This window comes from Oncorhynchus tshawytscha, linkage group LG15, assembly GCF_018296145.1.
Source record: "Oncorhynchus tshawytscha isolate Ot180627B linkage group LG15, Otsh_v2.0, whole genome shotgun sequence".
NCBI lineage: Eukaryota > Metazoa > Chordata > Actinopteri > Salmoniformes > Salmonidae > Oncorhynchus > Oncorhynchus tshawytscha.
In genome coordinates, this window is record NC_056443.1 from 21,363,213 (window position 1) to 21,377,334 (window position 14,122).

The window sequence follows — 14,122 nt, forward strand, 5'->3', positions numbered from 1 at the left end:
TTTGCAGACTCCATCAGGTTTTCTTCCAGAATGGTCCTGTATTTGGCTCCATCCATCTTCCCATCAATTTTAACCATCTTCCCTGTCCCTGCTGAAGAAAAGCAGGCCCAAACCATGATGCTGCCACCACCATGTTTGACAGTGGGGATGGTGTGTTCAGGGTGATGAGCTGTGTTGCTTTTACGCCAAACATAACGTTTTGCATTGTTGCCAAAAAGTTCAATTTTGGTTTCATCTGACCAGAGCACCTTCTTCCACATGTTTGGTGTGTCTCCCAGGTGGCATGTGGCAAACTTTAAACAACACTTTTTATGGATATCTTTAAGAAATTGCTTTCTTCTTGCCACTCTTCCATAAAGGCCAGATTTGTGCAATATACGACTGATTGTTGTCCTATGGACAGAGTCTCCCACCTCAGCTGTAGATCTCTGCAGTTCATCCAGAGTGATCATGGGCCTCTTGGCTGCATCTCTGATCAGTCTTCTCCTTGTATGAGCTGAAAGTTTAGAGGGACGGCCAGGTCTTGGTAGATTTGCAGTGGTCTGATACTCCTTCCATTTCAATATTATCGCTTGCACAGTGCTCCTTGGGATGTTTAAAGCTTGGGAAATCTTTTTGTATCCAAATCCGGCTTTAAACTTCTTCACAACAGTATCTCGGACCTGCCTGGTGTGTTCCTTGTTCTTCATGATGCTCTCTGCGCTTTTAACGGACCTCTGAGACTATCACAGTGCAGGTGCATTTATACAGAGACTTGATTACACACAGGTGGATTGTATTTATCATCATTAGTCATTTAGGTCAACATTGGATCATTCAGAGATCCTCACTGAACTTCTGGAGAGAGTTTGCTGCACTGAAAGTAAAGGGGCTGAATAATTTTGCACGCCCAATTTTTCAGTTTTTGATTTGTTAAAAAAGTTTGAAATATCCAATAAATGTCGTTCCACTTCATGATTGTGTCCCACTTGTTGTTGATTCTTCACAAAAAAAATACAGTTTTATATCTTTATGTTTGAAGCCTGAAATGTGGCAAAAGGTCGCAAAGGGGGCCGAATACTTTCGCAAGGCACTGTACTTTCCGAATGCACTGTATCTGGTTTTGACTTTCTGGCTGAGGGATCTAGTGGAAACCATGTCATTGTGGAAAGGGGTTGTTTTGTTAAAGGATCATTACTATAAACTAACAGGGTGGAAAGAGATACCAGGGACACACAAACAACTTAAATACAGTAATAATATAAATATAATACTCATGAAGTGTTTTATTGTTGAGAGAGATTTGAACTAAGACTATAAAATCATGAAGAAAGATATGCTATGTTTTAAATTATGGATTATATTTCTTGTAGAAGTTGACGATAACACCAGGGGACATGGCAAAATAGCCAAAATGCATACATTTCCATTGAGATCCATATCTTTAGGTTTTATTTTAAATGACACCTAACTTTATATTTCAAGCCTTTTGTAATCCACATGTTACACTACATAAGAGGTGATCTTTCTGGGGACAGAGAAGGCACATGACAACTGGGTGTGACCCCATTTAGTTTTGACCATGTTATATACGAACAATCATTGGATGCTTTGAGTGTGATCCAGGTCATGCGGTGCCTGTGCGTAGCGCTCTGTCTTGCACAACGGGCCTTGCCCTATACACCAGAGCCACCTTGTGGACACTAATGAATTAGTTCAGTCCAAATAGATTCTAGTAGCCAAGGCTACAGTTCTGTTTTGATTTGTGCAATGGAGCAAATATAGTGTGACTAATGCTTTAATATCTACTTAGTGGCTTTGGGGAGTGGATCCAAATTGTGGGCTGAAGGCTTTGCATTCGTGCGTCTGGCACATGACCGGTGCATTAAACTGAAAACCACTTCTCGGAGAAGAAAAGCTGATGCGGCAGAGTGAGTGCATCATACGCGGTACTGTATGTCAACGCCAGATATGACCCCGCTGCAAAGGCGGTGGGAAGACAAGGAAGTTGACTCAACGAATCAAGTGGCAGAAGGATGCAATCATAGTGGATGTAAACTAGTCGACAACTTTATTTGCAACACTTGCTGCAAATTTCTCAACATTGCGCATTTGGCTACGACCTGCAAGGCAGACAGTCCAAGATATTTCGTCTGTTTAAATTAGTTGATTAAAGCAACAGTATTGTCTATTTAGTTGCTGTTTTGAAACCCATGCAATTATTTCATATTTCACATGATTTCCACTTTTATCAATAGGGCTATTGAGCTCTCCTTTGTATTGCGGCCGGTAGCACTTGCACGCCTTGCCAAAATAATGTGAGCATTTGGATTGTATTTCACAAAAAAAGGGAAACGTGTCGCTGTAATGAAGTTAATATGAACATTTCGAATAGTCTGCAATGGTAACCGGGGAATGTGGAACAACCATGCATCAAATTCTGCGGAGGAGAAAAGTGCGCAAACTTCGCTTCGTCTGGGCATTCATGGCCATGGTGGCTCTGTCGCTCTCCGCTTGCAGCGCACTGTTTACGGCGTGGACCTGGAGACAGACGCGGGACCTGTCACAGTCATTAAAAACTCTGCAAGACCGATTGGAGCAGGTAAGTAGTCGAGCTAAGTAACAATGTAACAATTTTACGAATTCACTTTGCATTGAATGCCTTGCATACTGTCACCAGATATTTTTTTCCATAAAAACAATTTGGAGCTGTTGAAATGACTATTACGCAACGTCTTTGTGTCTGTTGACTAGTAGTTACAGAAACCGTCGTAGGGGACTATGGAAAATGAAAAGCCACGTTTAGCCCCCCCCACTCTCTCTCTTCCCCATCCTGTGGCGTTAAATTGTACACACATAGCGGGCCTCTTCACTGCTGGTGTCCTGCGGATTCTGTAACAGCGGCCGTTTTATTGCTTACCAATAGGTGTACTCAAGCCGTAGAGTTATTGCTTATTCTGCGTCCACAGTCTCTCTGCCAAGTTTAATCGTTCTACCGCCAGTTGTGTTCCAATTTACTGGAATCCCATGACTTCTTGGCTCGAGAGCGCATTATAGCCAACTGACTTTGCACTGAAGGATTGAGCTGCGTAAAACAGAGAAGGCCTAAATGATTTGCAACATGTAAAGCCCACATTGCAGGTAGGCTAGACTTCAACCAGTGGAATGTTCTGCAGTCCTAAGGGGATGTGAAGTGATGCTTTCTAAGGCATATTACACTGTAATGCACCCTGTATTAGATTGTAACAATGCACTCTGCACTGGACTTTTAACATGAGTTGCTGGTCTTTTCATTCATTCAAAACTCATCCTGATTGATAATACATTATGCGTGCCCAGCCTTAGATAGCCTGCTTATGCACCTAATATAACTTATGGTGGGGTTGACAGTAACAGTGGCCTGCTCCTGCCCATCTGTCAATGAGCCTGCCGGGACAGTTCAGGTCCCTAATAAACCAAACCTCCAGTCCAGGCAGACTACCTCAGTAGGCACTATATCAAAACCACCCCGTAGGCTGCACTGCCCAGCACACAGAAACAGTAGCTGTATATTGAAACCTACTTCCATCCTCCCCCTCCATCGCTCTCTCTAATTCAAGCAATAGGGCCCCTTTGGCATATATATATACGGTAGGCCCCAGTACTTCAGAAAGTACTGGTTCAACTTTGCCGGCTTGACACATTTCAGTACAGTGTTCTTTTCTTCCTGCTTCTCAGTCTCAGCAGGGGAGTTAGGAAATGTGAGGAATGTGCAGCACTAAAAACACGCATTTGGTGTCGCAACCGGTTTAGGAGGAAGTGGTTGACATATTCTAAGCCTTGGCATTGCACTGGCATACTGACACACACTTGGAGGCTGTTTGTTTACATGTTTTTGCTGAAATCTTCTGTCTGTGTAAATATGCAGCAGGGGCCAATTTGACAACCTTCATAATAAACTTGACTGTCTCTCTCTCCCTTTTCTCCCTTTCTTTCTTGTCTTGTCTGCCTGTCCTGTCTGTCCCTCTCTCTCTCTCTCTCTCTCTCTCTCTCTCTCTCTCCCCCCCCTCCCTCCCTCCCCCTCCCCCCTCTCTCTCTCTCTCCCTCCCTCCCTCCCTCCCTCCCTCCCTCCCTCCCTCCCTCCCTCCCTCCCTCCCTCCCTCCCTCCCTCCCTCCCTCCCTCCCTCCCTCCCTCCCTCTCTCTCTCTCTCTCTCTCCTCTCCTCCCTCCCCCTCCCTCCCTCCCTCCCTCCTCTCTCTCTCTCTCTCTCTCTCTCTCTCTCTCTCTCTCTCTCTCTCTCTCTCTCTCTCTCTCTCTCTCTCCTTCTCTGCAACAGGTGAATACTCAGCGGAAGGCCATTGTCCAACTCATCATGGAGAAGAGAGATTTGCTGGTGGGCCAAAGGGTGAAGAGAGATGGTACATGCGTGTGTGCCTGCATGCTGGTGTGTGTGTGTGTGTGTGTATGTGTGTTGTGTGTGTGTGTGTGTGTGTGTGTGTGCATGCCAGTAAAAAAGGATTCATATAGCACTACACATCAATTACACTCTACCGCAGTCAATGCCTCTTTCTCTGACTCCCCATCATCATACATGCAATACATAATCAACAATAACCAAATGGTCACAATAGATCAGAGATGATAGATCCCATCAATGGTGCTCTGCTCTGTTTTTTTTATGGAGCAGCACAGGATTTAACTACAGGGGAATCTTGGCTGAATGGCACCTTGGTAAGCCCCATGGGCACTCGCTGCCTGCTGCTAAAAGTTGACACAGGAAACAGTAGGCAGCTGGGTGACTGATGCAGAAATTACAGGTCTGCTTTAGACTGAAGAGAACCCAGAGAAACCATCTGGCACGAGGAGGGAGACCACGTTGCACGCTTCAGGGACCTAAAGTGATCTTTCCCCCGATGAGACTGACAATAGCTATGATTTGTTGAGAAAGATTGAGCAGATTGGTGATTTTTTTGATGATTAAGCATTGGATTATATATAGGCTGTAGTACCTACATGTTTCAAGCAGACCACCATAGTCCCTGTGTCCAAGAATGCCAAGGTAACCGACCTGTCTAAATGACTATTGCCCCCATAGCATTCACATCTGTAGCCATGAAACCCTTTGAAAGGCTGTTCCTGCCTCACATCAGCACCATCATCCCAGACACCATGGGCGTACTCCAGTTCCCATACCGCCCCAATAGATCCAAAGAGGACGCAATCTCTATCGCACTCCACACTGCCCTTTCCCACCTGGGCAAGAGGCACACCTGTGTGAGAATGCTGTTCATTGACTACAGCTCAGCGTTCAACACCATGGTGCCCTACAAGCTCATCACTAAAAGCTAAGGACCCTGGATCTGAACACCTCCCTCTGCAACTGGATCCTGGAATTCCTGATGGGCTGCCCCCAGGTGGTGAGGGGAGACAACAACACATCCGCCACACTGACCCTCAACACCGGGGCCCCTCAGGGTTGAGTGCTTAGTTTCCTCCTGTACCCCCTGTTCACTTTATTCCTAGTTATAGAGTATGTACATATCTACCTCCATTGCCTTGTACCCCTGCACATCGACTCAGTACGGGTACCCCGTGTATATAGCCAAGTTATCGTTACTCATTGTGTATTTATTATTACTTTTATTATTAAGTTTTTTACTTTTCTATTATTTCTAAAAAATAATATCTCTGCATTGTTGGGAAGGGCCCGAAAGTAAGTAGTTCACTGTTAGACTACACCTGTTGTTTACAAAGCATGTGGCTTATAAAATGTGATTTGGTAACATTTGATTTGAGACTAGGCAGTGCACACGTCATCTCTGTGCATCGGGAAATAATTCTGAGGATGGACAATAGTGGGTTGAAAATCACTAGGAGGAGACTGCTCAAGACTCGAGAGTTGATGTTCAATTCAGAAGCAAGATGTACATGAAAAAAGGCATCAGTAAACATGTAAATGATGGATCTCTATGGTAAGTTTGTCAATATCAGGCCAGTGGTGTCTGAGATATCTCGTGTGACTAACGTACTTACAGTTGATTACTATAGCAACCCCCTTGGGCCAGTCAATTTAGTAAAGGGCAGATCTCTTTGGCAAAATCGGGCCAGTGGTTTCTGAAATATCTTGTGGGTTAGCTAGACTCATATCCCTGGGCATGTGTGCCAAATTCTATCACTCTTGAGTCAAACGGATCAAGAGATATCAACACGTGCTGGTTATAGTGCCACTGTGAGGTCGATATGTTCCTGCATATGTTGAGTCTTGACAGTGTTTGCAACGTGTCCCAAATTTTGTTACAATACGAATATCCTTGACTGATTTATATGCATTTATGTGCCAGACCACGCCCACGTGAATGTTTATTGGTCAATGTTGTTTTTGGTAATAGTCTGGTAAGTGTTGCGTTGAGAGACCTTTGTCCATTTTGCAAGAAGACAAAGGTAGCCTAGTAGTAGCCTTGTGCAGGAATATATGATGACACTCTTATTCAAAACAAAAAAGCTGGCAGCGAAATATAATAGAAATATGTAATAACCTGTTGTTAGTTAGAAGAGTAAAAATCCTCACCTTTTCTGGCTGTGATGGTTTCATATTTGCGAAATAGTACTGAATAGAACTGATATGCAGCCAGGACACTTCAATTGTAAATAACCTCAATAAGAAACAATATTGTTGCTTTGATCACATCAGAAGATATCCTCCTCACAATCTCCAAAATACAACAGCCATAGGACAACTTTGTTTGGATGTCGTAAAGGACCATTCGCCGAAACTGAAGAGATATAGCTCGAGATATAGCTCGCTAACATCCTCCTTTTCCACGTGAAAAAAAAAATGTGGACAGAGACTTGCTAGCTACAGCAACTAGCTAGCTGAGATTTTCTACAAGGAATCTGCTTCCTGAAGAAAAAAAAGCTTCTCCCAAGTGGGTGTGATACCTACTCCCATTTTCTGCTGCACTGCTGGTCGGATTCCACCTGGCGATCTGTTCTCCATCTGCCCTGGCCTGTCTCCCCCTGTCTGATACGGGTAACCCCGCCACACTCCCCCCTCTCTCCCGAGCTTTTGCTCGCCTCCAGCACACACGCACTTTTGTGGCGAGTGACTCTGAACTTACAATGGCTAGCCCCAAGTCATCATTTTTTTTCTTGCGCTTTATACTATTTGCCTCATGACTCCTCCATGCTTTGTTAACTATGAACTTGCTTGTTTACTCAACCGTGGGACAGACAATGTTTGTTCCCACACTCGGGACTCTGACTCTGTATTGGTTACACGGACTCTTGGCCTCCCATCTTATTCTAACCAGCTCTGGCTGGCTTTGTATTCATGTTACCTGATGAAATTGCTATACAATATGATCTTGTTGCCATCTAATGCACATTCAAATGTCATAAATCAACACCGCAGAGCTGTCCCTGTCCTCTGCCGTGCCCTGATTGTATTACTGTTGATGATATCTGGAAATGTGCATGTACACCCTGGCCCATCTACTGTTGCTAGCCCCAATTCTGACTAGTGCTCTGATATCTGCTTCACTGATTTCTGCTCTCGTAAAAGCCTGGGTTTTCTGCACGTTAACACCAGAAGCTTATTACCTAAAATGTATCAATTGAAAGTGTGTATTCACAGCTCCAGATGTGTTGGTCATTACTGAGACGTGGTTAAGAAAGAGTGTTTTGAATTCTGATGTTACCCTTTCTGGTTATAACCTTTTTCAGCAAGACAGATCTTCTAAAGTTGGTGGAGTGGCAATCTTTACCAAGGAACACCTTCAGTGCTCGGTTGTCTCCACCAAGTCTGTCCCCAAACAATTTGATTTGCTGGTTTTAAGCATTAAACTTTAAAATAGGTCTTTGTTGACTGTTGCTGGGTGTTATCGTCCACCATCAGCACCGGCCTGTACCGTAAATGCCCTAAGCTCTCTCCTGGCCCCTTATACTAAGTCTGAATTTGTCCTGCTAGGTGACCTAAACTTTGGCATGCTTAAACCACCTGACCAAGTCCTAAAGCAATGGGATTCCTTACATCTTTCTCAAATTATTTCCAATCCCACAAGGTATGACTCCAAACACCCAGAAAAGGCTACTCTCCTTGATGTTATCATCACAAATAATCCTGATAGGTATCAGTCTGGTGTTTTCTGTAAATACCTTAGTGATCACTGTTTTACAGCCTGTGTTCGTAATGGCCACTCAGTGAAATGACCTGTCCTGATTTGTCATAGACGCTTGCTTAAAAACTTGAATGAGCAAGCCTTCCTTAATTACCTGGTCTATGTAAATTGGTATAGAATAGGCTTGATCCCGTCTGTTGAAGATGCTTAGACCTTCTTTTTAAAATATTTTCAGTGGTATTGTTACAAACACACCCCCATAAAGAAAATGAGAATTAAAAGCAGGTTCAGCCCCCTGGTTCGACCGTGATCTTGCAGAGTTACTCCACCTCAAGAATTCCATTTGGCGAAAGGCTCACCACACGCATACTCAGGCTGACTGGCTCTCGTTCAGGCAAATGAGAAATAAGTGCACTCAGGCTATCCGGAAGGCCAAAGTTAGTTACATTAAGGAGCAGTTCTCTCTCTGTGGGTCTAACCCCAAGAAGTTCTGGATAACGGTTAAAGACCTGGAGAATAAACCCTCCTCCTCACAGCTGCCCATGCCCCTTAATGTTGAGGATGTGGTTGGAGCACATGGCTGAGCTCTTTAATCACCGCTTCATTAAGTCAGGATTCCTATTTGACTCAGCCATGCCTCCTTGCCCGTCCAACATTTCCTCATCTCCCAGACCTTCTAATGCAACTACCCCAGATGCTCCTCCCTCTTTTTCCCCTGCCCCGCTACAGGCGGTCACTGAGTCCGAGGAGCTCCTTAAACTTGACGACAAAAAAAAACATCTGGGTCAGATGGTTTAGACCCTTTCTTCTTTAAGGTTGCGGCCCCTATCATTGCCAAATCTATCTCTGACCTTTTTAACCCGTCTCTCCTCTCTGGGAAGGTTTCTATTGCTTGGAAGGCAGCCACGGTGCATCCTTTATTTAAAGGGGGTGATCAAGCTGATCCTAAATGTTCTAGGATCAATTTCTATTTTGCCCTGTTCATCAAAGTGTTGTAAAAACTTGTCAATAATCAACTGACTGGCTTTCTTGATTTCTATAGTATTCACTTTGGTATGCAATCTGGTTAACGCTCAGATTATGGATGTGTCACTGCAATCTTAAAGGTCCTAAATGATGTCACCATTGCCCTTGATTCTGAGCAAATGTTATGCTGCTATTTTTATTGACTTGGCCAAAGCTTTTGATACGGCAGACCATTCCATTCTTGTGGGCCGGCGAAGGAGTATTGGTGTCTCTAAGGGGTCTTTGGCCTGGTTTGCTAACTACTTCTCTCAAAGAGTGCAGTGTATAAAGTCAGAACATCTGCTGTCTCAGCCACTGCCTGTCCCCAAGGGAGTACCCCAAGGCTTGATCCTAGGCCCCACACTCTTCTCAATTTACATCAACAATATAGCTCAGGCAGTAGGATCTCACTCATCCATTTATATGCAGATGATACAGTCTTATACTCAGCTGGCCCCTCCCTGGATTTTGTGTTAAACATTCTATAACAAAGCTTTATTAGTGTCCAACAAGCTTTCTCTGCCTTAACCTTGTTCTGAACACTTCCAAATCAAAGGTCATGTGGTTTGGTAAGAAGAATGCCCCCTTACTACCTCTGTGGGTTTAGAGCTTGAGGTAGTCACCTCATACAAGTACTTGGGAGTATGGCTAGACGATACACTGTCCTTCTCTTAGCACATATCAAAGCTGCAGGCTAAAGTTAAATCTAGACTTGGTTTCCTTTATTGTGATCGCTCCTCTTTCACGCCAGCTGCCAAACTAACTCTGATTCAGATGACCATCCTACCCATGCTAGATTACGGAGACGTAATTTATAGACCGACAGGTAAGGCTGCTCTCGAGCGGATATATGTTCTTTACCATTTGGCCATCAGATTTGCCATCAATGCTCCTTATAGGACACATCACATCACTCTATACTCCTCTGCAAACTGGTCATCTCTGTTTACCCGTCGCAAGACCCACTGGTTGATGCTTATTTATAAAACCCTCTTAGGCCTCACTCCCCCCTATCTGAGACATCTACTGCAGCCCTCATTCCAAATACAACACCTGTTCTGCCAGTTACATTCTGTTAAAGGTCCCCAAAGCACACACATCCCTGGGTCTCTTGTCTTTTCAGTTCGCTGCAGCTAGCGACTGGAAAGAGCTGCAAATAACACTCCACATGATGAATGGCCTCTATTCACATTACAGTTAAATGTGAACTGCATAATCAAAAAACGGTATTGCTTGAGGCTTATCCTGATGCTATGGGGTCACCCACCTGCTAGTAATTTCAGCAGGGGCACACATTTCCTAAGCTAAGCGGCCCCCCTAGTGTTCAATGTTTGCCACTTTTTTTCCCCCACAACATATCCTACAGTGAACTGATCCTGCAGTGAATATATACTGTGTGTGTGTGTGTGTGTGTGTGTGCAGCCAGTATCAAGGCCTGGAATCACTCCCTGTAGGCCTGATACTGGAGCTAAAACAAACCTCTGGTGAACAACGAGGCCTGTCTCACCCCCCTCTCTCCCTCTCTCCCCCAGTTTTCGAGATGGATTTTATTTATTGTATTTATTTGAACGGTGGCCATGGCTGTTGCTCTTGCCTGTTTCTCCTGACAGGGCCTTCACAGCTCATTTGGGTCATAGAACAGCCAAAGGTCTCTCTCACTCTCTCTTTTGCTCTATCTTTCCCCCCTCTCTCTGTCTCTCTCTCTCCCTAACTGTCTTCTGTCTCTCACATTCTCTTTTGCTTTCTCTCTCTCTCCCTCTATCTATCCCTATCCTCCCTTTCTCTCCTATTCTCTCTTAATTGACTGTGTTTCAGTTGACTGGACCCAGCTGGCACAGAAAGTAGAGAGAGACAAAGACAAAAGTAGGCTAAAAAACAGGAAGTAAAAAAAGACTGATATCCTAGCAGAGTAGAGCAGAGCCGGAGTAGAGGAGAAAGGAAATCCTTCTCCATCTGTTAGAGCCGTTTGAGTATTCAGGTGGTGGATAAACAACCACAAATGAATACATTATGGTTTCTACGACACACACCACAGCTGTGACAAATGAAGGAAAACAAAAACCCCTCTGAATTTTTCTCGTCTCTCATATTAACTCATTCGTTCTTCCTTCTTCCCTTTGCAAGGGGGAACTGGGAAAGGGAAGAATGGACATGGAAAGAAAGTGGCTTCTCAGTTTGAGAGTAAGTGACTTGGCAGATCTTCATAGTGTTATAATGTAGCATCTGTTGAAGTGGTTTGGATTGAATAACAGTTCTAAAATCCTAATTCCCCTTTCCCTCTCTCTCTTTCCACCAGTAACCAAAGAGTCTGTTCAGAAAGGTAAGCTTCATAAACGTGGATGATGACATTTATGATGGAAAAGTCTTCTGCATTTCTGGAATTGGTTTCGTAAGATCTCTGTCCCCGATGAGTGTTACAAACTGTAATAAATCATCCCTACACACACAAACCTACAGTATAAAGAAAGAGAAAATAATATGTTGTTATATTTACGCGTGCACCGGTTCCTCCCTTTCAGTGCTTTAAATGAGTGTGTCTGTGTTTCAGTGGGAGAGGACGGCTTGATAAAAGGATGGACGGACTCCGAGCACTTGAATATGAGCAAGGCGGTGAAGTACAACGCAGACAGAGGCATCTTCACAGTTGAGAAAACGGGAGTCTACTTCCTGTACTGTCAGGTGAGCCTCTGGGAGTTGTAGTCCTGTGTCCACCTGGACGGAACTACACCTGTCAAACAACACAGGCGTAATCAAACGCTGATTGACCCCTGCTGTTCTGCTCTCTGCTTCTTCTTCCTTCATTTTCTCCATCTCTATCTCACAGGTGTTGTTCAATGAGAACCAGTCTCAGCTGGTGAAGCTGGACGTGGCGGTGGTGAGGGGGAGCCAGCGGCTTCAGAGGTTACAGTGCATGGAGGGCTACGGGACTACGCCTGCAGCCGGATCACACCAGTTCCACTTCCTCAAACCCTGCCAGGTGTCCGGCCTGCTGCGGCTGGAGAAGGGGGTGGAGCTAAAAGCCATCACAGGCCCCGCTTTCAACCTCCACATCACGGGAAAGCATTACTTCGGTCTCTTTAAGGTCAACTGAGCTACCGGAGAGGATGGGCATTTTAAAAGGAAGGAGGAGAAACCTGTTTTAAAGGAAGTGTTTTGTCTTATTCCGACCTGTATCGAAGAGACACACCAATGTGATATTTCCGGATTCGTTTTTATTGTGAAATCTGGACCAACGATCTGAATCGTTGGAATAACTATGAATCATGTTACCTATAGACACTCTGTATGATACCTTTTCAAAGACAGAAACTACAAGGAAGAAAGTGAAACTATATTATGTACTTCTGGACTCTCCAAGAGTTTCTACCCCTGCTTCTTTGAAGATTTAAAACGAATGGAATATTCTCTGATGGAGCTCTTTTGGAGCACAACACATCCACCTGACTCTTCTTTCACCGTGACTTGGCCTGAAGACTGCGGGTGCACCTCTCTGAGGAGCTACGCTGGTGGACTACTGAATGAGAAGGATTTTGGATAATGAGCTCTACAACTCTTGTCTCTTTTCCATTGTAATCCTAGCTTAGGTTGTTTCAGTAGCTTGGAGATAATTTAAGCAGCCCAACCCCCCCCTTCAGAACAGCCTCCAGTTCGTCAGGGCATGAACTATACAATGTGTCAAAAGTTTTCCACACGGATGTTGGCCCATGTTGACTCCAATGCTTCCCACAGTTGTGTCAAGTTGGCTGGATGTCGTTTGGGTGGTGGACTGTTCTTGATACACATAGGAATGTGCTGAGCGTGAAAAACCCAGAAGCGTTTCAGTTCTTGGCCCCTGTTCAAAGGCACATAAATCTATTGTCTTGCCCGTTCACCCTCTGAATGGCGCACATACAGAATTCATGTCTCAATTGTCTCAAAGCTTAAAAATCCTTCTTTACCCGGTCTCCTACCCTTCACCCCTTCATCTACACTGGTTGAAGGGGATTTAACAAGTGACATCAATAAGGGTAGGGATCATAGCTTTTTTATGTCATGGAAGGAGCAGGTGTTCTTAATGTTTTGTACACTCAGTGTTTATCATCTTACCAAAAGAATGCATCTCAATCTGCTAATATTATAGGCCTATCATATATCATTTTCAGATGCAAATATTGTTCTGTTCACATTCAACTAAACAGCGATGCGCACCTCGGCTCAAGCCTAAAAACCCCCATCAAAAGTCCATTATAGTGCACTGTGCTATGAGACGCATTGGATTGAACCTTGACCTGTATGTGAAAATAAGGGTCAACCTGTGGAGATATTTCATGGTGGAAATAGAAATGATTTTGTATATTATATTCACAATACTTGTACTCATTCCAAAGCGCTCTTACGTGCCATTTGCAGCAGTATGTTTTGAATACAGACAGTACAAACAAAGTATTTCTATCAGGTGGTTTGGCTTAATGTTTCACCACTCCTACTCTGGTTTATAAGTAGTATGTGGGGGACCACATTGGTTTCTGCTCAGCAATTTCCACACGTGCACGCACGCACGCACGTATACACACACACACACACACACACACACACACACAGCAAAAGTCAAGTTATTATGGTTTCCAGCTCTAAACGTCATTTCTCATCATTAGATCAAAAGTGTAAAATGTGGTTTTGTAATGTATACATAGTTCCTGTTTGATTTCCTAATCCTTCTCTGCTTCCCTTTTGTGTTTACCCACTTTGCACCTCTCCTCACACACACAGACACACACACACACAGCTCTTCAACTCTCACTTCCTGATTCCGATCTTGAACCAAATAGCTGAAAGCGTTTGATGAAAAACATGTCGGGCACTTCCTTCCCCAATTCCTTTTATTTCAAATGTCAAAGTTTATTGCCACTTCAAAAAGCCTTATTTTGCACAATGAGGCCTTTCGCTGAGAAGTCTAACAAGTAGGGCATGGTTGAAGAACCAGTGAGGGGATATTGTGTATATTCATGTTTGCGAAATTATGTCTGCAACACTGGTTGTTGTTCTAAACTCACTTCCTATAA

The 14,122-nt window shown here is 44.1% G+C and overlaps 1 protein-coding gene across 1 annotated transcript; it reads left to right on the forward strand.

The window, feature by feature from the left end:
* Nucleotides 1–1,780: 1,780 nt before the first annotated feature.
* Nucleotides 1,781–12,872, forward strand: LOC112233852 (tumor necrosis factor ligand superfamily member 12). The gene is made up of 6 exons (XM_024401747.2): nt 1,781–2,581; nt 4,295–4,376; nt 11,205–11,261; nt 11,377–11,400; nt 11,629–11,759; nt 11,905–12,872. The coding sequence occupies exons 1-6, from the start codon at nt 2,381–2,383 to the stop codon at nt 12,169–12,171; spliced, it is 762 nt and encodes a 253-aa protein (XP_024257515.2). The 5' UTR covers nt 1,781–2,380; the 3' UTR covers nt 12,172–12,872.
* The last annotated feature ends 1,250 nt before the right edge of the window (nt 12,873–14,122 follow it).

Excerpts from the sequence above, each read along its gene's own strand:
- LOC112233852 (XM_024401747.2), top strand. The coding sequence starts at position 2,381 with ATGGTAACCGGGGAATGTGGAACAACCATGCATCAAATTCTGCGGAGG. Across the intron at positions 2,582-4,294 it reads TGCAAGACCGATTGGAGCAG|GTGAATACTCAGCGGAAGGC; the intron begins GTAAGTAGTCGA and ends TCTCTGCAACAG. Across the intron at positions 11,760-11,904 it reads TCTACTTCCTGTACTGTCAG|GTGTTGTTCAATGAGAACCA; the intron begins GTGAGCCTCTGG and ends TCTATCTCACAG.